This window comes from Podospora pseudoanserina, chromosome 1, assembly GCF_035222485.1.
Source record: "Podospora pseudoanserina strain CBS 124.78 chromosome 1, whole genome shotgun sequence".
NCBI lineage: Eukaryota > Fungi > Ascomycota > Sordariomycetes > Sordariales > Podosporaceae > Podospora > Podospora pseudoanserina.
The window spans coordinates 4,952,663-4,979,465 of record NC_085920.1 but is presented as its reverse complement, the minus strand read 5'-3'; the positions used below and the strand labels follow the sequence as shown (position 1 = coordinate 4,979,465).

Sequence of the window (26,803 nt, the reverse complement as noted above, 5' to 3'; positions counted from 1 at the left end):
TGTTTACGCATTTTACGTTGTTATGGCATGGTATCAGTTGAGGCAAGCACACAGTATTCGGAGTCCGTTGGGTTGCATGCATAATGATTGTTGGTGCGGGATATACAATTACACCTAATGAAGATAATACACAGAAATTTTGGAAAGTCATTTTGGCAGAGAAACCCTCATAGTCCGCCCTGTGTGCCCCTGAACGCCAGACATAACCATGAAGATGTCGAAATACCAACAATATCCACTAGCCCACCTCTCCAACGCCGATTTACTGTAATTTATCTAACAACCTCGCCCTCCTCCTGTCAATCAGCTCCTGCTGCACCTCATCCAACGTCGGCAACTCCCACACTCCCCCATCCCCAATATCACCCGGCAATGGCTCCCACCCCGGCGGTGCCTCTTTGTTCCCCGCCTTCCTCAGCGCCTCAAACGCCTCCTTCTCCTTGAATTTCTCATACTCCAGCAACAGCTCATCCTCCTCCCCAGGCGCATAACCATAATACCCCGCATCCACGTTCCTCCTATTCAAATCCATCCTCTCCTCCAACGGCTTCTCATCCTCTTCCCTTTTCTTCGTCGCCGCCTCAAACAGCTCTTTCACCCCCGGCAGCTCCTTCGCCCGTCCAAAATACCTATACCCCTTCCCACCACCTTGAATCTCCCTCCCAGCCTCATCATACACCTTCCCCCCACCCCTCATGTAATTCGGCCCGCCCAGGTTCTTGATTTGGATCTCCCACATGTGTTTCTCCCGCATGAGCTTGTTGATCTCATCGTTCAGGTCGCGGATTTGGTAGTCGGAGAGAGAGATGTCTTGGATTCGGGAGACCTTGCGGGAGATTTCTTTGAGGACCTGGCCACGCCATTTCTCGCAGGCGGGGATGGATGTTTGCTCGGTGATGGCGCGGGGACGGCGGGTTCGGCCTGCGTCGATGATTCCGAGGTCGGCGGCTTGGGCTTCGCGGAAGCGGAAGAGCATGGACTGGGCTTTTTCGGAGTTGCGCGCCTGGGTGGAGGGGGGGGTAACGGTCAGCGAGCTGCCATGTAGTATTGTTGAGGGGGGTTATGTACTGACCATTTTGAAGAATTGGCGCTGGCCTGGTTTGTTAGTTGAGTGTGGTGTTGTGGGGAGTGGTAGAGAAAGCGACCGCGAAGTTGGCGTCGCTAGTGATGGTGTCGCTGATATATTCAAGATGCGCGCGCACAGCCTGACATAGAAATTCACAGCCTTATGGATGGAGGTTGGTTTTAGAGCGGGCTAACGCGGTTGTGGCGGTACCGCGCTGTGGCTCGAGCGTCTTCAGCGCGTTTCTTCCAGCTCAACTCTTCCTGCGACCTCATTCCATTCTCATCAGCGGTTGGAGCTTCACATCGACCTCACTGCGGCCTGCCTTCTCGTCACATCTGAAGGCATAGCTTCAGCATCATCTCCCGCGTTTCTTCTTGTTATTCTAATAGTTTTCTTTATCATCCAACAACGCGATCAAGATCTCGTTACGATCTGATCAAGCGGTTCTGCTATCAAGCTGCGCACCCCTCTTCAGGCGGGCGGTTACCTCTAACCATGCCTCGACTTCATGACCTTGGACAACCGTCACGACTGCCTCGGTCTCTTTCTATTATAACGGCAGATGGATCTCGTTTTTGAGATGGGATCGATTTCACCACAATCTTTCATCTTCAAGCCAACAGGGAACATCAAGTGATGTCTACTGACAGCTTTGGTTATTCAAGAGCAAACAACCCTCCTTCACACACATATCCTGCCATGAAGAAACATCAGGGACGAGCTAAACCCGACCTTCCGACTCATCCAGCCCTTACTAGAGGGTTTGGGAGACCATGAATAATCAAGAACGGATATCTGAGCAGCCTTGCACGAACATCGTTTTCATATGGCACACATCACCTCTTCTCCCTCGCCTCCCTTTCCCTTTCGGTTCTCGTTACAAGAAGCCAAGCCGCTATGACGACAATTAGCAATTTCTAGAGGTGCGCCCGGTGTCAACTTTTGAGTTTCTGAAAAGAAGCAATCAGGAGACATGTCAGCGCAGCACCAGTGACGGTTACAAAAGTAGTTTTCAATCGGAGCGGCTCGCAATCGTGCTTGGTTTCAAGGGTTGGTTCAAAGGCGAGGAAATGGGAGAGAGAAGCTTCCACCAAATACCACACTGTTTCAGTTTAACATTCCTTCACTTCGGCCATCGAGCAGCCTGTCTGTAAAGTCACAGGCCGGCATCCATCAGCACCACAGCAACCATCGCCATCTTGTCTATTGGCTCAAGGCAGGCCACACTCTTTCACCGACTCCCAGCTTTCCTCCCCCCACACTGGCGATCTCCGGTAGCCAGTAGTGTTTTCACACAGGACCCTGTCGTCCTTGCCCCACCTGGATCCGGTGTGTTTTGTTCCACGGCGAAGAAATGACCTGTTGGGCAGAAGATATCGCTGCAAAAGGTGCCATATCGACCCTCACTGGTGGACGTGAACGCCAGTAGCGTAAGCCAGAGATCGGAAGACCCCCTTTTTCACTTGGCTCAAAAAATCCCAAGAGTGTGTTCTGCCCTGGTTAGATGGACTAGGTGGAGGGTGAATGCTTTTCCATTCTCATTCTGTCGACTCCTTTCTCAATTTCTTTCTTATTTTCGCAAAGTTACTTTTTGAGAAGAAACAAGGTATTCTTTTTGTACCCCCAAAACCAAAACCAAACCAAAACCAAACCAGACGCATGCCTGGTGATGACCAAAGGTATCCAAAAAGCCAAATTTGCAGGTAGCCGACGCTTTTCCACTGTCTCTCTACCGAGCGTGGATTGTCAGGTTGTCAGTGGGAACAGAAGAGAGCTAATCTGAGGGCATTATTGATATGTTTGGTTTTGTGTGTCGTTTCTGAATGTGCAGTTGGTGGATGGCTTGAGGCTCAAGCGAGCTCTGACTCCAGTCTAGATAGCATTATGGTCATGGGCTTGGGTAGGAGTTTCATAACATCAGTTCCAGACATGTTCAGGTTCATTTCAATATATTCTCAGACCTAGACTTTGACGCCTCGCCAGTGTATTTTTTTGCATGCTCCAACGAAAACCTAAACAAATCAACCACAGTTGTACATAGATAATTTAAATAAAAAAAGACCTTGTTTTTTTTCAATCACCCACCCATTACATCACTTCCCCCCCATATCTAGTTGGTCTTTTTGCTCCCCACCTTCTTATCCGTAGGGGCACTGTACATCCACAAAGCAACAAACACCACCCACCCGCTCACCGTCGCGCCGATGCCCGCAATCCAAGGCCAGGCACCGCTAATGACAAAGCTGCGGGGCCACTCGTCGTGGGCCATGTGTCTGACAGACACAGTGTTCTTCTCCTCGACGTTGGTAAAGAAGGGGCGCTTGTAATTGACCTTGAAGTTGAAGATGCCGTGCTGATCGGGGAGTTTGAACGAGACGGTGTAAGCCGAGGCTTCGGGGGTGGAGCGGGTCTCGTCGAGGGTCAGACGCAAGCGGTGGAAGGGGGAGAGCATGGAGAACTCGAGCTGGAGGACGTCGTTGGCGGGGAGGGAGAAGGAGGTCCACTTGTCATAGGCGTATTCCGAGAGGGAGATGGTGTAGGTCTTGCATTATCGCCATTGTTAGTTGATGATAAGAGGTGGGTTACATAGGAGGGAGGGGGGGGGGATACATACAACATCATTCTTTACCCTGTAGATATGGGGGTTTGACTCGTTAACAGCAGCCACCTCGTTGAGGTGGTGCTCGATCCAGTTCACCCTCAAAACACCCAACTCCTGGAACGCCCAGGCGGAGACACGCTTGGCGAACTCGCGGTTGAAGGTCTTGACGGATTTACCACCTGGGGCGGCGATCTCGGTGACGAACCACTTGTCTTGGAGCATTTCGGCAGAACCGAGAAGGACAAAACGGGCAGAGTTGATCGCTTGGAAAGCGGTGACGAGGGAGAGCTGCTGGCCGGCGGCAAAGAGGTCGGCGGCATCGAGGACGTCGGCATGCTCCTTGGGGTTGTAGGAGTAGGCGGTCTTGGGGGCACGGAGGATGGGGGTCAGATGCTCGCGGGGGCCGAGGACAGCGCCAACGCCGTGGGGGAAGGCGAGGAGGTCGTCTTTGGGGGCGCCGGCGGAGAAGAGGGGAGATATCACTGCGCACTGGGACGGGTGGAGGGAGGGCGAGAACATCGTGGGTTTCGGCGGCGGAGAGGGTATCGTAGGAGAAGTGGTCGACCACGAGGCCGGTGCGTTCAGTGGGGAGGGTGATGTCGAGCTCGGCGAGGAGGGAGACGAGGGTGTTGGGGGTTGTAGTCTCGGAGGAGAGGGTGTGGAGGATGTTGCCCTTGGCGTTGAGGAAGTTGACGAGAATTTGGGGCGTCAGGTTGGGGCCGAGTCCTAAAAGCGCATGGTGTCAGTAATGGGGTATGTTTGGAGAGGAAACAAGAGAATAGCATACCCTTTGTCTTGGTCGGGAAGAAGATGACATGATCATAAGCTCGTTCGCCGAGGTGGAAGAGGACGAGGGACTCGCTCTTGGGGGTCTCATATGTGATTTGGAATCCTCTGCCTGTAATTCACAACCAATTGATCAGCATCCCAGCTCCCTATCCCATTCCCAGTCCATCCTCTGCAAACATACCCTCTAAATCGCCCAAAAACTTGCTATAATTCTCCTTCTCGCCCACTTCATCAAACACAGCCAGCAACCTGTTGCCGGAGGTGCTAACAGCCGACACAAGCGCAGCCCCCCAGCATAGCAGGAAAGCAAATAACGAAAGGAGCGGCGATGTTGACCGTAACATCTTGGGCGATCGATCCATTTGTTGTATAGTTGTCGAAGTTGATGCCACGGGCGCGCAGCAACAGCAGCAGCTTTAGGTACCACAGCTAATAATCACCAATTCAGCATACGTAGCCTTGCCAAGACCACAACTTCTACCCGCCCCCTGCCCCGTTGATGCCAGACCCACCTTTAAACATTGGAGACTGCGGGGCCCCTACTCTGCTCAGTGCTCTGTAAGAATTACCCGCAGTTTCACCGGCCATCAACCTATCGCAATCAAGTCAATTGAAGCTCCCACCACCCCAGCCCAAGTAGCTTCGAAAGCTCCCACCCCCCAGGTCAGGTCGAGCCCAACCCACCACCCGTATGTTCATGCCACCACAACCTATACAAACACCCACAATTGGCTAACTAAGGGCGAAGCAGAGGAAAGAAACAAACAAAAATGTCCGGCGCAACCCCCCGCTTCTGGGCCACCCCCCTCAAATACTGCCGCTGGGCCGCCCGCGAGCGCCCTTCCCTCTTCTGGTCCTGCGTCATCGCCGGCTTCGGCCCTCTGCACCTCATCGTTGTCCCTCCTGTCCGCCGCGCCCTGGGCGACTATGACGCGCCTCAGATCCCCATGACTTATCCCGGTATATACTCTTGCACAACAATAGACATTGGGTCCTGTGCTAATCAGTGTCTGTGATAATAGTGCCAACTACGCCGAGGAAGAAGTTGACGGGATACGGTGACGAGACGGAGTAATGGGACGAGACGAATGAACCGAGAAGGAAACATCAGGGAAGCTGAGGGATGGGAGGTAGAAGAGGGGATTGAACATTGGAACCGAAAAACCGATACGATATGATGGGCGTACATGAGGTCCAGTCCGAGAGAGGGAGCAATGGAGACAGACAGAAAGAGTGGAAAAGAGAAGCTGTATCAATTGTGCATATTGGCGTTTATAAACGGGCAGAGAGGGCGGTCTAATACGAATAGACGTGTTTTCAAAGATATGAGGTCATAAAACCGGTAAACCAAAAGCCATATTGCAGAACGGGTAAGAAATTAAAGGTTTTCTTTTTTTTTTTCCGCAGGACACATCCAAATATCTATCAACTCTAATTCAGACACTTCGCTGGAAATGTAATGACAATGGTGATGGCATGAGTGACCACCCACTCCTTGGCGCTAAACCAACCAACCCCCCCCCCTGTCTTCTCTCCTTTCTGACCATCTCCCCGTGGCCTTTATTTCATATTGATTGTCCGCTTGTGCCGATCAAACCCAGCCCTGTCTCACCTCTCTCGTTGGACCAGATTCCATTCATACTATCACCACCGTTAGCTTATCATCAATATCAGGGGGAAAAAAAAAAAAGGAAAACTAACCACCCTCCCATCATCATCGCCCGTATACACCAACCTCTCCATAGGCGCAATACACGTCACCGCCGCCTCCACATTCTCCCCCCTCTCACTCGTCATCTTCCCCTGATTCACATGATCCAACCTCCTCATCCACTCCAGCACCCACCTCCCCTCCTTGCTAACCGTCTTCCTCCAAATATTCACCCTCCCCCTCTTATGCCCCGTAAAAACCAACTGATTCTCCAACCACTCATTCCCCCCCGACCCCTCATAAAACGCACAGCTATGCACGTAATCATCCGTCACCTCCCCCTCGCCCCCCCCACCACCACCACATACATTCTGATCCAAAATCACCTCCCCATTCACCGTAAACAACACCACGCTCTGCCCAACACAAACCATAATGTTCCCCGTCGTGTCATTCACAGCCACACACTCGACCTGCTGTCCCACCCCCCTCATCGGCATCGGCAACCGTCTGATGAACTCCAACCTGTTCAGATCCCAAAGAAACGCAACCCCATCTTGCGATACCGTCACAATCGTCGAAAACGCCTTCGCCACCGCGATGTTGGTGACCGGAGTCTTGTGCCCGAATAAGCTCGACCTCTGCTGCAGTTCCACCGGTTTTCCGGGGGATGTCTGCACGTTGTAGACAGAAACGACACAGTCCTCCCCGGCCGTGATCAGCGTTTTGCTGTCTGCAAATGTGAGGGTTGATATCTGCCCTATGTGCAGATTCTCGTGCAGCCCCGCCAAACGGCGGTTGTCGCTAAAGAAGAACCTGACCGAGTTATCCGCATAACCCCATTCGACAAACTTGTCGTAGAACGGGGGGAGGTTGATCCTGAACGGGGAGGCGCAAAGCAGCCGGTCGTATTTCTGGACGTAAATCAATGACGACACCCGTTCGTGGCTTTCCAGCAGCGGGTAGGGGAGTTTAGTCAGGGCGGAGATGGAGGTGTCCAACCGCTTGATCGGGCAGCGGTCGTATTCCCTGGCGGGGTGTGGCCGAGTAAAGACTTGGTGGGGGGTCTGGCCAAAATTGTGGATGATGCCCGTAGTAATGGCACGTTCCTGAGGGTCGACAATGTCATCCAAATCTCTGGCGCCCTTGTAAGAGAGATGGTGGAAGACATTCAAGTTTTCCACCGCGGCTTCTCCGCGCTGCTTGTACCCAAAGATGAGATCGATCCATTTGTGGAGGTGCTGGCTCACATGGGGAGACTCGAGAGCCTCACGGTGTTTGGCTATGAAGATCTTGGGATCGCCCTTGGCCCAAGGGGGCAGGATGACATTGTCCACCTTCCCCTGGCCACCTTGGCGTTCACCAAAGTTGTAACCATTGACATTCGTCAAAAAGTCCGGAAGGTAAAAGAACTCAGGAATCAGCTCCCTCACGTCCGACCCGTTATCCTTCGACGACGACGTCCAAGTCCCCTCGATGGAGAAAAACAACCGATCAGGGTGATCAAACGTCCCACCCTGCAGCAGTATGTAAGACTGCACAAACGGCGGCAACCGAATCAAATACGACGACACGATCATCGCAGACGAGTAATGCGTCCCATAATGAAACGGCGTCTCCCCAATCTCGGCCAGGCTCTTGTACCTCATGTTGAAATCCGCCGCCCGACTAGGATTCTGCGCGCCCATCGGCTTGGACAAATCCCTGAACGTCGCAGGATTATTCAAGTCCAGCTCCTCACTCGTATAATCCGCCAACACCCACGGGAAAACCGGATATTGCGTCAGATCGTTGAACGTTCTGCCCGCCATGGTGTTGACCAGCATCAGATAGTGAAAGTTGGATATCTCTCCCTTCTGCCACCTCTTCATCAGCGGGTTCCACCCCGACGAGTTGAAAATGCTGCCAAACTTGGCCCCTAGCGTTTGCGGTGCCTCCTCGGTGAACTTGAGAGCCTCCAATCTCCAGGCATCCTCCGGATTCGGCAGCAAACTCGGGTTGCTATTATGCGGCACCTTGGCGGTAAGCCTGGCATAAATCTCGTCTCTCATCGTCGAGTTGATTGCCGTAAGCAGATAACTGCGGCCATCAGTGAAGAACATTTCGATGGCCACATCCCGGAAGAGGAACCGTCTCTTGGACAGCATCAGAACTTCCCGCCACTTCCAGCTGCGCGATTCCGAACCAGCACGGCTCTGCTCCTGGCGCGCCTCATCCGCCTTCTTGCCAGCAATGATGATGGAAAACGGATCTCGCTCCTCCGGCGGTGCTTGCCATACGTTGATGATCTCGCCATCGGCACTTTGAAACAAGCTGTCCATGAGATACAGCGCCTCCTTCCCAACAATCAAGATCCCCTCCGAGGCATCCAGTCCAATGATCCTGGAAATGTTGAAGACATTCTGCACCGAATCCCCCTGCTGCAACCTCCTCATCACCTTCCTGTTCTTGTCCTCAAAATTATCATCCCCATCCGGATCATTCGGATCCTCCACCAGCTCAAAGTCATCCTCCGGCGTCACCCCCTGCCGATCCAACCCCTTCCCATTCACCACCTCCTCCCCTTCCTCAGCAGTATCCTCCTCCTCCCCAGCCTCGATCGGCGGCGTCGAACTGGCCGACGTCATCCCAATGCTCGACTGTCGACCCCCCGCCAACCCCGTATTCAGCTTCAGACCCGAATTATCCCCCCTCTTCGGCCTATACTCCCTATGCTGATCAGGATACTCGGGCAACAACCTCAACCTCATCCTGTTCCTCCCCTCCGTCCGATCCAGCTTCCACTTAATCTCCTGCCTCTCTGCAAACACCGCTCCCGGCCTCCTCAAGTCCCTGTCCATCTTGCTAAACGTCCACGCCAAGAACGCGTTGTCATCTTGTTGGTCTTGCAAGTGCCTCTGGTACTTGAAGTGCTCAGTGAAGTAAATACTCTTCATCCACGCGCTGTTCGCCATCTCATGCCTCAGCAGCACGTTCTCCCTCTCCCTCAACTCAGCATGCCACTGCTTCAACTTCTCCTTCCGGTTCCTCAACCTCGTCCTCGCAGTGTCATTGTACCGCTGATTCTCCCCACCAACAAACTCCTCCCACGTCTTGGAAATCCCCCCGACAAACAACACATCCAATGAAGGCCGATGCTGATCAACCCATTCCAAAAACGCATTGTCATCCAGCTCAGTCAGTTTTCTGAATCCCCTCGTCAGATGCTGCTGATCAGGCGTCATGATCTGCCTGAACAAAACCGAGGCCTCCTCCGGCTTTTGCACCAGCATGATTCGCCACACCGTCGCAGCGATCATCCGAACTTGCTCTCTCGTATCAACCAGCTTGTTGTAAAGTTGATACCACAACAGCTTCATGTTATCATCCTCCACCTGCAGACAGTTGAGCAGCACAGTCTGCCAGTACATCAGCTGCCCTATACTAGCAACAGCATCCGCATCCTGGCACTGCGGATCATCCATGTCCGACAGCCGCAAAAGCGTCAGCTTCAAGAAGCATGCCCTGATCGTTGCCACCGCCGAGCTGCAAAGACGGACGCTCTTCAAAGACGAGATGTCAGGTCGCAGCAGGTACTCCAGCAAAGTCCCGGCAAAGTCAATCATCGTCTCTGCTCCATTCATGAACCACCCCTCAAAGATCGCTTCCACCATGTGAATGTTCAACCGAGACATGTTCTGCAGAATCCTCGGCTCGAGAAGGGTCTTTTGCTCGAGCTGAATGGTGTTTTTCAGGTGGGTGATAACATTACGAAGAACATACGTCTCAAAGTAGGCCTGATGTTCCTGAAAGCCGGGAGGAACCTTCAAGAAGAGACCAAAACCAGGAAATTCTTTTCGAACGAGCAGCTGATCAGTGAAGACGTTGATGATGAGCTCCAGCACTCCCTCGAGTACCACGTTGCTGACTTTCTGCGTATTTACCCGCTTCTTTGGCGACATGACATGGCTGAGACGAGCGGGGATGGGTGGGGAGAGTGGCTGCTGCTGTTGTGATGCCACCAATATGAACGAGGAAGGTCGCCGCAGAGGAGTACCGCGACCCTGTACAGACGACGGTGGCCCGTCCATTTGTCCTGCGTTTGCGGTTCGAATGATTGGAGTGGCCGTAGTCGAAGAGCCGGGAACCGGCCTGATAAGCACGTCGCCTCCCTCAAATGTGAGGATCGAGTCTTTGGAGTTGAGCTCAGTATCGGGGGTAACGGGATCGGCGCTGACGATGATGGGGTACAATGCCGAGAAAAGGAGGCGAACGTAGTCAGAGTTAAGGGCAAAATCTCTGAAGCTGGCCGACCGACTGTGCATGTCTGACAAAAAGCGGACAACGGTCTGAAGAACTCCAACACTAGCCGAGACCCTCTCTTTGTCAGGCAGGCGTGTTTCTAGACAATATGTCAGCGAAGATCCAGAGCAAAGGCAAGAAAGAGACATACTCCGCGGCTCCAAAGCCTGGCCCAGTTCCATAGACCGAGCCCTTGGACGCGTCTGGACGGCAGTAAGACCTTCCGAACCACTCCTGGGCGTCTCCCAGTCTCCATGCGGAGAGTCCGGATCATCCTGATACTTGAGAATATCCCTCAGCCCGTGCTGCAGCATCGAGATGATAACCGGCAGCACATCGGGGAAAACCACATGTCGATTCCCAAATATCTCCAAGAGACTGAAAAAGTCAAACGACTTGTCAAAGTTGATATTCGCAACGTCGTACCCAAACAGGATACTGAACAGGATCGGCCAGAGAGTAGCAATGTCCCACCACTGCTTCAAGCGGTGAGCCATGATGTGAAACCCTCCAGACCTAGTAGAGAATTTGGTTGTGTACGTTGTCGGCTGCGACACTATGAGGCGGGCGAGAATCTTGCATCCGTGGACAACGATTTCTGGATCGTCCTCCGCAAGCAGGTAGAGGAGCCACTGCAAGGGCGTCAGTACTACATATGGCCTCGGGAATCTCTCTGGGTCGACACCGAATATCACCTTATTTGTTACTGTCTTGGCGAACTTGCGGATGTCAGCCGGGTTGGTTTTCTCGCAGAGAAACCGTGTGTACATCTCTAGGAACTTGATGCCTAATTGTTTCTTTGTAAGTAATCTTGAGGGGCCGTTCGAGGAGGACGGTCCCGTCTCAACCGGGACTGGTCTTCTCAAGTTGCTCAGGGAAGGCGTCCCTGCTCTGGATATAGGTTTGGGAGTACGGGGCAGGGAGCCAGCAGGGGTATGGAAGGCGTAGGTGATGAAAAGGGCAAGAGAACGGTGAACCTCTGCATTAAAATTGCATTTGACCAGACTCTCAAACGAGGCCATGAAATGAGGCAGGATGTCTTCCGAGATGGTCTCGGCCTTGAGAGCATCCAGCAGCCTCTTGATGATGCCTATAGAATGAGTAGTGAGTATATGAAATACTGATGAGCCTCAAGCAAACTCTGACGTACGCATTCTGAGCAGCCGCTTGCTGTTGAATTGGTGGTGCTTGCTTTTCACGGCAAAGGTCACAAACTGCTTGTAATAGAGTTCTTGGGTGATCGGGGCCGCTTTGCGCCAGGTATCGGGGTCGATGAGGAGAATACGATAAGCGAGAGGGTTCACGACAAATGATTCGATGGGGTCCGCATGTTTGTAACCCACGAAGCTGAGGACCAAGCTCAAGAGCTGGAAGCTGAGCCTGTCTCTTGCCTCGTTCGTGACGGCAAGCCGCCACGACTGTGAGACGCTGTCTGAAGCCGGAATTCCGTATCCGAGCTTGGCCCGGAGAAGCATGCTCAAGATAGCATATCCATTGTCCCTCTCCATGGCCTCACTGTTTCGCCAGCTCTTTTCGATACAATGAAAGGTCATCTCGACAGACCGGAGGAGATCCTGAGGGGTTGTGGCGCGCTCAACCAGCTTCAGCACCACAGGTGTGAAGCCACCAAGTCGCCAGAAATTGTCATCAAAGTAATACGGCGTGGTCAAGACTGGGTCGCCAACGAGAAGCGATACTCCGTTCATTCTGATTAGCGCATCATTGATACACGGAACAGCAGCGTTGATCGCAACAGAGACTCCCGTCTTAGTGGTAGTATGGAACAAACTGCCAGCCGAGTTCCTCGACAGTGAACGAAAGAGCGACGAGTCCATGAACTTGCCATCCGTACGGAACACCGCCCTAGGGAGAATGCTGAGCAATACTTTCTGTTCGGGAACAATGGAGCTAGCCTTATCTCTGATAGCTCTGAGGATATCCGAGTTCTCATCCTTGCCGGGATGGAACAGCTCGTTACGGAGTCCAAGAGCGGCCGAGGCCTCATACGTCTGAAACCCTCCAAGGCAGTCTTGAAAGTTACCCTGATACCGTGGTCCAAGTCGGTAATGCACCGCAAGAAAATCATCGCTCAGGACATCCTCAAACATTTGAGCAGAGGCAAGGGACCATTTCGAATGCACAAGACCAGGGCCAACCTGGGTCGCAAGATCACGGGGTGTGCCCAGGAATGCCTGTACTGGATTTGTTTTGTGACTGCTTGACGCAAACGAAGCGAAGCTCTCAGTGCTCGTGTTGGAGATGGGAGGTGGATTTGGATATGCCGATCGTATCTGCTCTGCAAATTCCCCGTTGACATAGAGGCTGGCCTTGCTTGCAGCGAGTGCCTTGGGCCGGCGGTGCACGATGGCGATGTGATACCACCGCTTCTCCTTGAAAGAAACTGTCTTGAACCGAACACTGGGACGGGACGAGGTAACAGATGTTTGCAGAATGAAGTTTTTGGTGTCCCTCTCGAGGTAAGCCAGCAAAAAGCAGGTCTGCGTAGAGTCGAATACTCCAAAGAGTGTGGTGTGCGAATGGGGATCGAATCTGTCGACACGGACCCAGGCAGCAAAAGTGTATCCGGCGGACGAATGGGGTGGAAAAGGTCGCCCGAGGTTGGGCAGTTCAACGGAAGAATGACCGTGAAGTGACAGGTCAAACTGAATGAAAGGTGGCCCGTTGTTCTTTTCCGTCATGTCGAGACAAAATTCAGAGACATCCTCGCCCCGATTGCAGAGTAAAAACTGCGCATCAGCCAGCTGGTCTACCCCAAGGTACATGAGCGATTTGCTCAGGGGCAACGCCTTTTCTGTCTCGGCCTCGGTAAGAATGCGCTCACTAGAGAACAGCAGTCGCAATAGTCTGGAGAGCATGCCGGTTCCATGTAATGCCGTGAGGTTGAAAAGAGAGGCCGAACCAACAGACGACAGCGTTATCAAGACAATCATCGAAGCCAAATCTGGCGGTGCCCCTTTGGTTCTCGGTATTGATTCCCAAAAGCCCACGACCGTCCGTATAATCTCGGCATTCTGAACCACCGTGTTGGGCCCTAGAATCTGTGCAAGCCTGGCCTCGATAGCTTCTAAACTGTCAAGCTGGCCCTGGCTCTCTTTTGTATTGTCCGCAATCGGTGTCGGTGACTCTCCTTGATCATCCGTCCCAGGGGCGGATGTAGGCCGAGATGCCGTCGAGGACGAAGCCACAGAACGACAGAGCTCATCGAGCCGCTGGTCGTCCAGGGCGAACGATAGCAGCTTCCCAAACAACTGACAGTTTGTCCACAAGTCTGATTCTCCGCCTCCCACACCAATGCTGGCAATTATTTGTTCCAGAGACTCCCATCCTCCGCCATCGACTCTATCTTGGAAGTACCTCCTGTTTCCCGGATGGCCCCTGAATGCAGCAGAGACAGTCGCCAAAATGACGTGAAGCAAATCAAATATTCCCCTCCTCTCGTCTTTGCTTCTTTTTTGTATGTTATAAAAGCCCGAGAACGATCGCAAAACTTCGAGGAGGGTCTGGAAGCCGTTCAAGTGTCGAAAGTCGTCTTGAGGTTGGGAAGGCGGTTGCGCGGCAGCAACGTACTGGTGTATCTGGCGGATCTGCTCGAGCAGATCCTCGATTCCGGGGTACCCATCGGCAGAGCGGGAGTTTGCTGTCTCGGAGAGTTGTCGAAGCAGACGCTGGAGGACCTCAGCGGCTTTCGATGTTTGGATGGTCGAAGCCGAAGTCGACGATCGATAACGTCGAGAGCGCACGGCAAGCATATTAGGGACCGCTGGTGGGGGAATAGCCCAATCGCTTTTCTTCTTTATGAAAGTGTGTCTGCGCTCGAATATCCCATCGAGGTTTCGCAGTTTTGTGTATTAATCCGCCGTCGTAAAACCTTAGAGAGCTGTCATGGGCATGCTTTCCGTTGGTGCTAATATTCACCACAGAGCTTACGCCAGCATCGTAAGCGGTACCTCCGCCGCATACGAGTACCGAATCCGATGTTTCTTGCGGCCAAGGCCAAGGTCGACGGCTAGGCGATATAATTGGTAAGATGCCAAAAGAATGAGATCAAGATACAAAGCAAAGAGCTTCCCTCATGGAAAGGAGCCAAGTGAGTGCCGGTGAGCTGGTGGTTGGGTCGTGGAGGCTTCTGCTCCTATCTAGAAGGCCAAAAAGAAGCTCCCGTCAGCCTTCAGCCTCGAGCTTGTCCACTGTTCTGGAGCTGCCTTGCAGGGCCACATCAGCGCTGGTGAAGACCGAATCCAATTCACCTGAGGGATCCATTTGGAGGGGTCCTGTGGCGGTGCATCACTGAAACAGTGGGACTTGTAAGTGGGGCTGAGACGGGTGTAACTGAAGTGGCTGTTTGGTCTGCCTTGGAGACATGTTCTGAAAGAGCACAAAAAAGAGACTTCTGGGCTTCTCAGCCCTGGAGAATGGTATGATTTTTCCTTTCACAGTCTATAAACTGCTCCTAGTTGATGTCAGTCTTTCAAATGCTGCGGCATGGGGCCTCGGTATATGGTAGCTGTCACCCAAGATATCCAATCATGGACTCGCTGAAGTGCTTCCCCGGAACATCCGAAATCCATGCCTACAACCGTTGAAAGCCCCCCATAGATACCGTATCACCTTGAATGCAGAGTCTATCTCAGTATCCGTTTGGTATGCCGCCTCACTCACACTCTGTCTACGGGGCAATAATATTACATGCAATGCAAGATGTCGTGGAAATCGCAGAATCACAAGCCTCTGCTGTGTTCTGGTTCCGACGGCCAACGATTGGATTGGGGTTTCAGAATTGGAGAAGCGAGTCACGGAGTCTGGAACATGTTGCTGGATATTGCCCGAGGCGTCGTCAGAATGCCAGAAAACACAGCTACAACCCGGAATTGCTTAGCCCCCTCTATGTTCAGCAAAGTTCCCTTGACAATAGACACATAGTGGTCAGTCACAGGGGTCAAGATCAGATTTTCAAATATCTACAACATCTGCCCTCAGAACGCCAAAATAATACACTCACTTGGACGATGATAATCTGAAAAGTAAGAAGAATTTTACGATGCCCTTTTTTCACCGTAAAAATTGGTTGTGGATGAGGTTCTGGGTGGGAAATATCATGAAGTCCCGCGCTAACAAAAATACCAGGGTTGGAGTGTACACATGGTGTTGATCCACCACGAGAGAGGCAAGAGTCTCCGTGAGGGGATTGAGGGGTTGCAGTTGGAGTCACGCCCGTCAGCTGTGTGATCGCCTATCAAGATATGGATAAGGTGGCTAGATAAGGCGATAAACCACGGTCAAAGTGGTCTCCACATCGACCCGCGTCGGAGGTTCACCAAGGGACAGGCTGCGTGTTGCGAAGTGTTGCCTGTGAGGTGAATCATGAGAATACTATCTAATGACGGCTTCATTACAAACTGCTGCCTTTTATCCAAGTTTTGCAAGCGGTTCGTTCGATGCGCCAGTCAACATACCAGCTGTGAGCGTTGGTTTGCTCAGTTGAGCAAGGTATGATGTAATCGGTGAACTGGTTGTCTATCAAGGTTGCAAGTCACGGCGTAAGCTGCTACCTAGAGGTCACCGATATTGGCTCAACCCTCGGTGGTGCACCGCTGCAATCAATCCGTACTAAAACAGGAATGCATTTCTCATTATTCCATGTTATCTCAACAGCGAAGACAACCCCAGGAACAGGAACAGGAAGGGAAGCGTGAGGTGGTCGGGACTGGTCGAGTCAGACGTCCCCAAACGATACAAGATCCAGCACGTGCTAGGGACTCATGACCAGTTCCAGTTTGGGTGGAGATCCCCGCGCTGGCTGGCACCTTGGCATCGTCGGAGAGCTCCAAGCGTGACGTTCCTGACAGGGGATCTGACAAGGCAGTCAATCCGCTTCGCTGTGGTCAACCCCAGATCTCGTCGCGGTGAGCCTCGCCCAGGCTGGTTGGATAAGGACAGCGGTTGAGGACCACAGCAGCATCGGAAGCAGGAGCAGTGTCGTGTTGATGCGCTGTGCCTTGATGTCGAACAGCTTGGAGCTCCAAGAGAGCTTCGCGAATCAAGTGACAGTCGGGCCAGGGGTCCTTGAACCAGGGCTGCAAGGCGGTAAGTCCAGAAGGAAGCTGTTCATCCGGCACAGAGGGAACAGCAGCTGGACCACGGGCGGGCATTGTTGGTTTTCAACAGGCGCTGGAAGCTCGTTGAGTTAACTAGTCGCCATGTAGAGCACGTAGACAAGAGAGAACAATCGGATTAAAACGTGGCAAAGATGATGTGTTTCATGTTGTCTCCCATGGCTGTCCTTGTGGTCATTCTCAGAGGTGAAGACGCAACTGATAAGCCTGGTAAACAATGGCAGATGGCACGCTTATCGCACGCAAGGCCACTCAACAGCTGCATTTCGCCCCTGTAGGGGAGGGCAACGGTCATCCCATTGGCTGCTCCGCCTTTTGCTAAGCCGCTTTCGGTTCAGGGTGGAGAGTCAACCCCCCCGGCTCTCGGGTCCTGCTGCACCGCTCCGCCTGAGTACTAACGAGCTGGGGGCTTCCCTGAGGCAACCGCAGGCGTTGGTCTTACGCAGCCGCCGCCCACGTCTTTATCAGGACGCAGCCTCCCCATCCATTCCATGCCGAGCTCGCTCCCTCTTCCTCTCTCTCACTCCTCCATCATCCATCTCCCATCACCGTCGCAACAGTCACCCAGCCCATCGACGAAGACATCGTAGTTGGGTCTTCTTCCTTTTCCCCCATCTTTTCAAGTCGCAGGTTCATCGACTTTGTCACCCCCACAATTGCCCGCAATCATGAAGGGCTACGCCATTCTCTCGCTCGCGGCCGCTGCTGCCGCGGCGCCAAGTGCTTCGATTGAAACCATCCATGGCGAGGCTGCGCCCATTCTTTCCTCTGCCAACGCCGAGGTCATCCCAAATGCCTACATTGTCAAGTTCAAGAAGCACGTAACTGAGGAGAAGGTGTCGGATCACCACACTTGGATCCAGGAGCTCCACACCACTCGTGAGAACGAGCGGATAGACCTCAAGAAGCGTGGTCAGTTCCCTCTGGTTGACGATGTCTTCCACGGCTTGAAGCACACCTACAAGGTCGGCTCCGGGTTCCTTGGTTATGCTGGCCACTTCGATGAGGAGACCATCGAGAAGGTCCGGAGGCACCCTGATGTAAGCTTTCCCCCCATGCTCCAATTTCCTCTCGACATTCACTAACAGATTCGCAAACAGGTCGAGTACATCGAGCGTGACAGCATTGTCCACACCATGCGTGTGATTGAGGATGCCAAGTGCGACAGCGAGATTGAGAAGGCCGCCCCTTGGGGTCTGGCTCGTATCTCTCACCGTGATACTCTGGGCTTCTCCACCTTCAACAAGTACTTGTACGCCGCTGAGGGTGGTGAGGGTGTTGATGCCTACGTTATTGACACTGGCACCAACGTCGACCACGTCGATTTCGATGGCCGTGCCAAGTGGGGCAAGACCATCCCCTCCGGCGATGCCGATGTCGATGGCAATGGCCACGGCACTCACTGCTCCGGCACCATCGCCGGCAAGAAGTATGGTGTCGCCAAGAAGGCCAACGTCTATGCCGTCAAGGTCCTTCGCTCTAACGGCTCCGGCACCATGTCTGATGTCGTCGCCGGTGTGGAGTGGGCTGCCAAGTCTCACATCCAGGCCGTCAAGGAGGCCAAGGATGGCAAGCGCAAGGGCTTCAAGGGCTCCGTCGCCAACATGTCTCTTGGTGGTGGCAAGACCAAGACTCTCGATGACACTGTGAACGCCGCCGTCTCTGTCGGCATTCACTTCGCCGTCGCCGCCGGCAACGACAACGCTGATGCCTGCAACTACTCGCCAGCTGCTGCTGCCAAGGCCGTCACGGTCGGTGCCTCTGGCATTGATGACAGCCGTGCCTACTTCTCCAACTATGGCAAGTGCACTGATATCTTCGCCCCCGGTCTCAGCATTCTTTCCACCTGGATCGGCAGCAAATACGCCACCAACACCATCTCCGGCACTTCCATGGCCTCTCCCCATATCGCTGGTCTCTTGGCCTACTACCTTTCTCTTCAGCCCGCCACCGACTCTGAGTACTCTCTTGCTCCCATCACCCCCGAGAAGCTCAAGGACAACCTTCTCAAGATCGCCACTGAGGATGCCCTCACCGACATGCCCAAGGGCACCCCCAACCTCCTCGCCTGGAACGGTGCTGGTTGCAACAACTATACTGCCATCGTCGAGGCTGGCGGCTACAAGGTCAAGAAGACCAAGGGCACCAAGGCTGACTTTGATGTCTCCAAGCTTGAGGAGCTTATCGAGAACGAGTACGATGTCATCTCGGGCCAGGTCGTGAAGGGTGTCTCTTCCCTCTCCGAGAAGGCCCACAAGTTCTCCAAGAAGATCCACGAGATGGTGGATGAGGAGCTCAAGGAGTTCCTTGAGGAGCTCGCTTAAGTATTGACGAGGGCGATCTTGTCTGTTTATCTGCTGCCAGCGTCGTAGCGAACAGCTGTTTCCGTATCATTTATTTGTTTCTGTTTTCTGGGTTGCAATGGTTCATGGGATGGGGGATGGTTTTCTGGTATAGGGTATGGGCAAGCATTTTGCGGCCGTCGGGAGTTTATCATGTACTGTACACGACACATAGGACCGCATTGATAAGTCGGGATGATTCGCATTTGAGGAGTAGTAATCATGCTCACCCGTTATGAGATTGCAATTCTTGAGCTTTTATTCAGATAATTATGGTGTTTCGTCTCATCTGCATCTGCCCCTTCTTGGTGACACTTGCCTTCCTATTTCTTATTTGTCTCTGTTCCCGCCTTCCCTTGGAGAGATGTGCGATCCGCTGACACCAACCTTGAGGCAGGTACATAGGTCCCTGTTCTCATGGTGCACCTTCCCGGCCATTAAGGAAACAGCCGAACAGGAAAGTACCATTCTCAGGAATGAGTTCCGACTGCAGGTGCCCGTCGACGACATCGTTGTTTCTGTGGTTGCCGGCTGCCCTGCTGTCTCGTCTGTTCCTTTTCTCCCACCATAGCACAACGCAACATCGTACGAAGACTTGTTGCCCATCTACAGCTTGTTCGTATGAAGCCACAGTCGCTCAAGTATCTCATCTTCCGCCAGACAGATATAGGATTCATTGCACAGTTTTAGTCTTGTTCAACCATTCTTCTTCCATCTTCACTCTCTTCCTCGCCTTCACGGGACGGCAGGCACCAGCATCTCCGATGCTGCGTCGACGTAGCCTCAAGTCCAGCTCGGATCTCAAACGCCGCAAGTCTACCTCTTCGACACGTGGGGTCCAACTAGAACACATTGATCCTGCATTGGCCCAGCGGGACGCCCAGATCGCTGCCTGTCAAGCCTACACCCGGGCACAAAACCGAGCGAACGCAGAGATGTCCCTCTTTCCCCCAACCCCCGAATCACTACCCATCCGCCAGGGATCCAAACGCAACAGCAAGGGCCGGGATGACATTGGCTCCTCTCAACTCAACCGTGAGGGCGAACAAGGCCTTCGCCGTCAGCAGAGTGTGCGTTTCGTGGGCCCATGTTCTGTGCAAGGGAAGAAATCGGCAGGCGCACTCGGGGCCGAGGCTGGAACCACCTTGAGAGACCACAATTCAGACTTCATTGCTATGCACGATGATTGTGGCGGCCACAGCGTCCAAAGCTACATTCTCGGAAACGACATTCAACTGCCGAGCCAGTCATCTCACCAACCACGCAGGGCACCACCTCCAGTTCCCGTGACCGTGATGGCAGCCGACTACCTGAACGTCATGGCAGCCGAGGAGGAAAGCTATACCCCTGAAGACGACAAAGCCTCGGCTCCATCATCATATCGCCGTCTTCGCAGGTCTAGATCGATGTTTAGCTCCGAGACTCAAAGTATCAGACGGGATCAAGACACTCCCACACCAGTCATGAATGGGAAGTCTCTCAACTCGCGGCCGTTGCCCGGGTCACAAACCCGCCGACTCTTTCACTCCGAGCCGAAGCAACCAAAGGTAGAAATGTCCGTTCCACAGCTGCGAGCCCCAAAGTCAATGAGCTTTCTTCGAAATCGGCACCTTCTTCGGTCTGGGTCTAGCAGCCGTCGTGATAACAGCACAAGGGTTGCATGTGTGATGGAAGCTTCTGATGTAGAGGATGAGTTGTCTGAGGCAGCTGAGCATGGCAACAATAACCCTCCCGGTCCCAAGTCGGCAGTACTGTTTGGGTCAAGGAGTCGAAGGGGCGGATCAGGGATGCGCAAGTCGCTTCGCAGCAGCAGCTCAGAGTCACCGCCACCAGAGAACGCGCCGCCTGCTCTGGTCGAGAAGCCAGACGGCCTCAAACACAAAGCTAGGAAGGTTTCCAAATCTTTCAGGACCAAGCTCAAGAGTTTTTTCAGTCTATCCAGGTCCGAGGAAGAACCGTCGTCTATTCCGAGCCAGCACATCGAAGCCCAAAAAACACACGTGATTGAGAGCTTCGGAAACGCTATAACCCATACGTTGAACACTGAAGATGATGTCCAGAACGACTATGACTGGAGACCGATTCACAACGTCCCGTCCAAGATTCCTTCCCTCCAAAATGTACCGCCAAATCTTCATCACTCCAACAAGGGCAGCCTGGAAAGTCTCAGGAGCGAAAGTCAGAGAGACCGCCAGGTCTCGGAAGAGTCTGCTCTGACAAGCTGGGTACACTCTGGCCCCAGTACACTGACAAGTCAACAACAGCAGCAGTGGAAGGAGTGGGAGAGGCAGCGCCTTTCCGTTATCAAGGAGAATGGCATGCACGCCCCTTCCTCTTCTGTCAGAAGAAAGGCGTTGGATGCTCGCCTATTCGAACAGCCGACAAACGGCAGCACTATCAGTGCCATACCTGACACAGTGACTGTCGACAGCCAACGCGTCTACTCAGCTTTGGTGAAACGAATGAAAACTCTCAATGAGCAAGTCACACAAGCAGTCGAACAGCAACCTAGGGCAGCTTGGGATTTTCGGGAGACTGCACCAGTTATTCCCCTCATGGATTCAGAGTCAACACCAGTAGTATCACAGCTTGGGGGAAACAAGGAGAGCACAAACACCCCGGATGATTTACCTGACACTCCCACCCGTGTCTCACGAAAAACCAATCCTGGCGACAGACAGAGGCTTGGTATCCAAGGAATCGCCGGCTCTCACCGTGGGTATGTCGACAAAGCTAGGAGAGAAGCCATGGGAATCTGCGCCGCCTTCCACGTTGGGAGATCAATCCTTGGTTCCACAGACAGCGATGGGTCTGTGACGGGAATTCCTGAGCCATCGGGAAAAGACGGATTGCCATTGTTTGCACCGACAACATATCATGAGGACTCGACAGCAGAGGGAAGTGGTTCCAAGGGAGATTTGGGGCCTTTGGGAAGCCCCAACTCTCATTTATTCAGAACAGGCAGTCCTTACCGCCAAGCTCTTCAGCGGACTATGCAGGAAGATCAGAGGGCTTGGAATCGACCAGTTCCTGTCTACATCTCTAACAGTCTGGAGTCAGACGACTGCACGCAGATACGTGCTCCACAGGAGAAGGGCCGACGATCGGGAACCGACTCGGGTTCCGAGAAGGATGAGGATTATACGGAGAGCATATACTCAACAGACGAGGCGGAAACAGTCCCGGCCCATGCGACCTTGGGTGGCAGCACTAGCGATCAAGATTCAAAGGTTGTGGGTGGTCATCTACCACAGCCCCCAGTCACGTACCAACCCGCCGGCTATCGAGAGAGCTCATCGGTCAGCTCGGTGGACTGGAAGACGTGGTTATCAGCCAACATAGCCAAACTCGAATCATCGCCCACCCCTATCAAGCCTGCAGAGGTTGAGTTTGCCTTGCCAACCATGCCCAAGAACTTTTCTCGGGGGCATATTCGGGAGGCCGCCCAACTTTACAATGATGACGACGCCGACTATTTTGAGCTTCCTACGCGAAAGCCAACGCTTCCTACGACGCCACTTGCGCCTGTGGAGCCAAACATTTTGAAACTGTTTCCTACTCAGAGGTCTGTCAAGCGAACTACACCACCGTCAGCCATGGGTAGGACGCTTCAGGAAAATGACAGCCCCGGTGGGCCCCCCCCCATCCCTGCTCGGAGTGCATTGCGGCCTTCTCCGTTGAAGATTTCACGTCCCGGCACAGGAAGGTCAACGACTGCGCCATCGATTAGTTCGAGCCCGGGCTTGACAGCAGCAGTACAGAAGCAGTTTGGGCCTGTGTCGGGGTATAATGGACGAGGGCTTAGTCACCGCCCGAGTGGGAAGTTGAGAGAATGGACGCCAAGTAGTGCCGGGACTCGGGCATTTATATGAAGAGGGATGCATCAACGATTGGAGAGGGTTAATCACGTATTGTTTAGCAGCTTCTGAAGGCTGTCGGCGGGAGTGGGACAGGGACGGATCAATGACTGAGACCACGGCATTTTTGGTCGAGTATATTACGGGTGGAAACAGCGCGTCTAGTGATACAATGAAACTGGCTGTGTAGGTAGAGTTGGGATTTTTTCTATTGGTGAAGGGGGATTATTACCACAACACAGTAGGCTGATAGAGAGATTATACGGTTGGAATTGTATCATAACCATTACCAAGAGCACTTCACGCGTCTTGAGACATGAGATGTAGGTATGTGACTATCGTTAAACGCGGCAGAGACGGTCTCCAACTTGTTTCCAGCGCTCGTTGCCTACGCAGGGGGTGCACCAGAAGACGTCGGTGGGATCGACGGTGCGCTTGATGCGTTTGCTAGGTATGTTGTGTCAGTATTTGTGGGCACTTTGGGGAGGGGTTATTAAAAAAATCCTTACAGTCGGTCGTAGTTTTCTCCCCAGAGTCTTTGCTGCCAGCCTTTTTCTTCGATTGGGCTTGCCTGCATTTTTTTTTTTTTTGGTGTCAGTGTGTTTTGGTTGTGATTACCCCTGAATGCCAAGAACAAGCCCCCTGAAGTATGTTTTTTTCGCTCGGCAAGAAGTGACCCTTTTTTTTTTCTTTATTCTTTTTTTTCTTTTTTTTTCAACTCACCATCCCCTCACTCCGAAAGTAAAAGCTAATCTAATGGTTGGGTGGGGGAGTCGAATATGTAGAAGAAGATTATGATGACGAACCTCGTTCATGTACGCACCCGTATCCGGGGCGAGCTGTTTGATGATTTCGTCTTTTCCCAGCACTCGTGCATAGGCCTCGGATTTTGCGGTTTCGTTGAGGGGGGGGAAGGACTCGCCGAAGACTACCCCTGTCAGCGCAATGCCACCGATGATTGCTGAGATGGAAGGAAAACGCACCAACGTGGAGATAGCTCGTCCTCCAGGAGGGGAGAAGGCTGGTTTTGAACCGGTTCGGGTGGGTGTGCACGCCTGGTCCGGAGACCAAATGTGCGGCGATGATGCTGCTCGCCGGCTGGGGGCCTCGGGAGAGGGAGGAGTATGTTTCCGAGAGGGCGGTTAGGTTGCGCGTTAGGGCGGGCGCGTCGAGGAGGCGTCCGCCGGGGAGGATGTTTGTGCCGGCGGGGGTTGTGTCGTGGTGGGCGGCGAAGTAGGCGAGGAAGGAAGGGTAGGAGGTGGGGATTGTGAGGGTGGTGAAGTTGTTGGCGGAGAGGGGGAAGGTGGTGTTGATGTGGGATAGGACGGGGTCCCAGAGGGAGAGTATGTCTTGGGGGAAGGAGGAGGGGGAGGATTGGAGGACGACGCAGGACATGAAGAATCCGCCTATGCCGTTGGTGATGTTGGGGAAGAGAGGGAAGGGGGTGGAGGGGGGGAGGAGGAAGGCGTAGCCTGAGAGGCCGGAGGTGGATAAAGAGGGGAATTGTGAGGTTATATAAGCTTGGAGGGGGAAGATGATGGAAGAGGTGTTGGGGAGGGGGGTGATGATGAGGATGTTGAGGTGGGAGAGGCTGGGGGTGGGGTGGGTTTTGAGGGTGAAGAGGGTAGGGATTGCAAAGGTTGAGCCGCCGCCCTGGAGGGGGGGAATGGGTCAGCTGAGGTGGGTTAAGGGGGGAAAGGGGGGCTTACGCCGAGGATGGCCCAGAAAATGTCTTGGTTTTGGCAAGAGTTGGCGGTGATGACTTCACCTAATGGGGTCACGGCTTCGATTTCGACAACGTGGTCTGCTGCCATGCCGTAGTAGGGAGAGAGTAAGGAGTGCCCACCGCCGGTGAGGTAACCACCGAGGGCAACTGTTTTGCCACCGCCGCCAACAATGGTTTGGTTCATCTTGTCAAGGCGGGTGTAGATATCCCACATTTGGCTGCCACTACCTGCTGTCAGGTATGTCCCCGGGAGAGTGGTCTTGCACCTCTTAGGACGGAATCCTTCCCCATGGTATTTCCAGTCTTTCAGGCTATGAACCCAAATCGAAAGCGAATTAGGGGCACTGGAGCGGCCGATAAAATCATGACCTGTGTTCTTGACCACGAGACGAATGTTGTGTTTCTTTGCAAACCGAACGCCTAGTTGGACATGCCGGGCCGTGGTCGCGTTGATAACGAAGAGAGGATATCCCTGACCGCTGCATGGATAACCCGGATAAGGAAGACAGGTATCATTGCTCCAGTTGTTCCAGTAGGTTGAGACGGGGTTGGTATGGTGGTAGTCGAGTTTTGACCAGTCGGCAAGGAGGTTGGGACATTCTCCGGCGTCGTAGGTCGGCTGTCCGGGATGGCAGACAGCTCCTGGAGGAGGAGGCTGTAGCAGTCGTCCGGCGAGTGACTCATTGAGACGCTTCCAAGAAGCTGGCGATGGCCAGTCTGGCGTGCCGGGGATGGCCTTGCACTGTTGTTTGTGGGAGCTGGAGGCCGAAGTCAATAAAGGGGAACATGATAGAAGGCAAGCAGTGAGGCCCGGAAGCCAGCCTCGGGAGAATATCATGGCGAATGTGCTGCAGAATCTGAGATGAGAGATGGGAGCATACAGTCTGGGTTGTTGATTTCTCTGAGGCAGTCAGGTCAACTTGATTTATATCCGTCCCCTCCGACCGCGAACGGGCGATGCTATGCTGGGGTGTGAATCCAAGTAGATCCAAAGTCCCCAAGAGAAAAACGACGCGTAAGGAGGGAAATCCTATCCAACACCGACATTATGCCTCCATCCCTGTATTTTTCTACAGCCTCGAGGTACACGATGCTTGTCCACAGAATGGGCAGCGAGCCCTTAACAACCCTAACTACACCTCATGTACCACAGAGAAGATGTCCATCGTATTCCTCGCGACAACATCCCGTTGGTCGACATCCGGAGACAATGTGGGGCCATCCATGCTTGGCTCCGTTGCCCGTAAGGCTGAACGGTGCGGGACAGGCCCCCACTACGGGGACTAGAAGCCGTAGAAGGAAGTTCTTCGGCGTACTGAGGGACACCGACACCAACAAGTTCAATGGATAAGGTAGAATCAGCAATTGTTGCGAAAAGGCTGTTGTTATTTGCATCCTGCCCAGGTGGTTACAACTCTACACTGCTGAGGACTGACACCAAGTCTGTGGACTTTCACAGAGGACGAGGACAAGCAAGAGTGAAACTCGAAGCTCAACAGAGCGACTGTCGCACTGAGACATGAGGGATGGACAGCACGTGATGGGATGCCACACGCGCCCAAGATTCGAGACCATCTTGGCTGGCGCTATGTCACTTGTCGTGCTTGTCAGGGTGGCTAGCGGCATCTGATGAGCACCATCCGTCATGCAGCTGTGGCATGAGTCGGCGTGGGGAGTGCCATTGGAGGCCCAGCATTGGACACATGCCACCAGGCGGGTGATTGCAAACAACAGTGAATAGCTGCAATATCGTCAACAACAGAATCTCCACCGAAGGAGAGTGCAAATTGGGGCGCAGTCGTTGGCATTGTGGTATTCTTCCAGCAAGCGGCATTTCGGAGGTTCTAAGAACGCAAAATCTCCGTCTGAGCATCCCACAGCCGGGTGCTGATAACAAACGAACAGAAGAGCGCATTCTCCAAATTGGCTCGTCCCAATCAGCCACATCATCATTATTCGGCTATCGTGATCGCCATCATCCACCCTCAGTTCCAGTTCATCAACAAGCACTCCAGGGTAAAACTCAGCAAGGTTATTTATACGCAGTAGACTTTCTTTGTTCTCTTGTCGAGGCTGTTGGCCGCGTCCGTCTGACAGGGGCTGTCCCGGCTCGTCGGTTGACGGTTCGGTTGGGCTGCTGGGAAATTTTAGGTACCCCTTGGCCCAATCTCTTAGTGGAGTGACCTTTGACGCCCTCTGACTGCATGGTTGGACACGTTGATTCCCAGGCGCACAGGCACCCCCTTCCACTCTCTCTGTCAGCTCCCCCGACCCCCATCCTGCCTGCCTCCTCAGGTAAAATTGCGCCCATGACATTTGGCAGCTGGAAACAAACACGCGTCCTTCACTGGACTT

At 53.4% G+C, this 26,803-nt stretch overlaps 7 protein-coding genes across 7 annotated transcripts; 3 read left to right on the top strand and 4 right to left on the bottom strand.

Moving 5' to 3' along the window:
- Window positions 1-67: 67 nt before the first annotated feature.
- ISY1 (NineTeen Complex (NTC) component) lies at window positions 68-1,206 on the bottom strand. The gene is made up of 2 exons (XM_062942549.1): window positions 1,073-1,206; window positions 68-1,003 (listed from the first exon to the last, which is right to left on the bottom strand). Exons 1-2 carry the CDS (start codon window positions 1,073-1,075, stop codon window positions 263-265), a joined length of 744 nt encoding a protein of 247 aa, XP_062805659.1. The 5' UTR covers window positions 1,076-1,206; the 3' UTR covers window positions 68-262.
- A 1,725-nt stretch (window positions 1,207-2,931) lies between these two features.
- WBP1 (oligosaccharyl transferase glycoprotein complex, beta subunit) lies at window positions 2,932-4,936 on the bottom strand. Its single transcript, XM_062942550.1, is given in 5 exon segments — window positions 2,932-3,608; window positions 3,681-4,157; window positions 4,165-4,394; window positions 4,456-4,566; window positions 4,639-4,936. Coding segments are annotated over 5 exon segments (1,431 nt in total). The 5' UTR covers window positions 4,820-4,936; the 3' UTR covers window positions 2,932-3,176.
- A 136-nt stretch (window positions 4,937-5,072) lies between these two features.
- On the top strand, window positions 5,073-5,830 carry N19M (n19m, NADH-ubiquinone oxidoreductase 9.5 kDa subunit). The gene is made up of 2 exons (XM_062942551.1): window positions 5,073-5,417; window positions 5,480-5,830. Exons 1-2 carry the CDS (start codon window positions 5,228-5,230, stop codon window positions 5,530-5,532), a joined length of 243 nt encoding a protein of 80 aa, XP_062805657.1. The 5' UTR covers window positions 5,073-5,227; the 3' UTR covers window positions 5,533-5,830.
- Window positions 5,725-16,702, bottom strand: BPH1 (Beige protein-like 1). The gene is given in 7 exon segments (XM_062942552.1): window positions 5,725-6,098; window positions 6,159-10,489; window positions 10,541-11,021; window positions 11,085-11,479; window positions 11,540-15,311; window positions 15,410-15,630; window positions 15,648-16,702. 5 exon segments carry the CDS (start codon window positions 14,157-14,159, stop codon window positions 6,066-6,068), a joined length of 7,860 nt encoding a protein of 2,619 aa, XP_062805656.1. The 5' UTR covers window positions 14,160-15,311; window positions 15,410-15,630; window positions 15,648-16,702; the 3' UTR covers window positions 5,725-6,065.
- Window positions 16,703-16,804: 102 nt separating this feature from the next.
- Window positions 16,805-19,236, top strand: PRB1 (proteinase B). Its single transcript, XM_062942553.1, has 2 exons — window positions 16,805-17,563; window positions 17,624-19,236. The coding sequence occupies exons 1-2, from the start codon at window positions 17,192-17,194 to the stop codon at window positions 18,845-18,847; spliced, it is 1,596 nt and encodes a 531-aa protein (XP_062805655.1). The 5' UTR covers window positions 16,805-17,191; the 3' UTR covers window positions 18,848-19,236.
- A 393-nt stretch (window positions 19,237-19,629) lies between these two features.
- On the top strand, window positions 19,630-22,737 carry QC764_113000 (uncharacterized protein; the record flags this gene model as incomplete). The annotated part of the gene is made up of 1 exon (XM_062942554.1): window positions 19,630-22,737. One exon carries the CDS (start codon window positions 19,630-19,632, stop codon window positions 22,735-22,737), a length of 3,108 nt encoding a protein of 1,035 aa, XP_062805654.1.
- Window positions 22,738-22,854: 117 nt separating this feature from the next.
- Window positions 22,855-26,280, bottom strand: QC764_113010 (uncharacterized protein). Its single transcript, XM_062942555.1, has 5 exons — window positions 24,432-26,280; window positions 23,706-24,375; window positions 23,529-23,683; window positions 23,232-23,293; window positions 22,855-23,169 (listed from the first exon to the last, which is right to left on the bottom strand). The coding sequence occupies exons 1-5, from the start codon at window positions 25,284-25,286 to the stop codon at window positions 23,064-23,066; spliced, it is 1,848 nt and encodes a 615-aa protein (XP_062805653.1). The 5' UTR covers window positions 25,287-26,280; the 3' UTR covers window positions 22,855-23,063.
- Between the last annotated feature and the right edge of the window lie 523 nt (window positions 26,281-26,803).

Coding starts and splice junctions, on each gene's coding strand:
- N19M (XM_062942551.1), top strand. CDS start 5,228: ATGTCCGGCGCAACCCCCCGCTTCTGGGCCACCCCCCTCAAATACTGC. Junction 5,418..5,479: donor GATCCCCATGACTTATCCCG/GTATATACTCTT, acceptor CTGTGATAATAG/TGCCAACTACGCCGAGGAAG.
- BPH1 (XM_062942552.1), bottom strand. CDS start 14,159: ATGCTTGCCGTGCGCTCTCGACGTTATCGATCGTCGACTTCGGCTTCG. Junction 11,480..11,539: donor CAAGCGGCTGCTCAGAATGC/GTACGTCAGAGT, acceptor CTCATTCTATAG/GCATCATCAAGAGGCTGCTG. Junction 6,099..6,158: donor GCGATGATGATGGGAGGGTG/GTTAGTTTTCCT, acceptor CGGTGGTGATAG/TATGAATGGAATCTGGTCCA.
- PRB1 (XM_062942553.1), top strand. CDS start 17,192: ATGAAGGGCTACGCCATTCTCTCGCTCGCGGCCGCTGCTGCCGCGGCG. Junction 17,564..17,623: donor AGGTCCGGAGGCACCCTGAT/GTAAGCTTTCCC, acceptor ATTCGCAAACAG/GTCGAGTACATCGAGCGTGA.
- QC764_113010 (XM_062942555.1), bottom strand. CDS start 25,286: ATGATATTCTCCCGAGGCTGGCTTCCGGGCCTCACTGCTTGCCTTCTA. Junction 23,294..23,528: donor CGGGTGCGTACATGAACGAG/GTTCGTCATCAT, acceptor AAAAAAATGCAG/GCAAGCCCAATCGAAGAAAA. Junction 23,170..23,231: donor GGAGAAAACTACGACCGACT/GTAAGGATTTTT, acceptor CAACATACCTAG/CAAACGCATCAAGCGCACCG.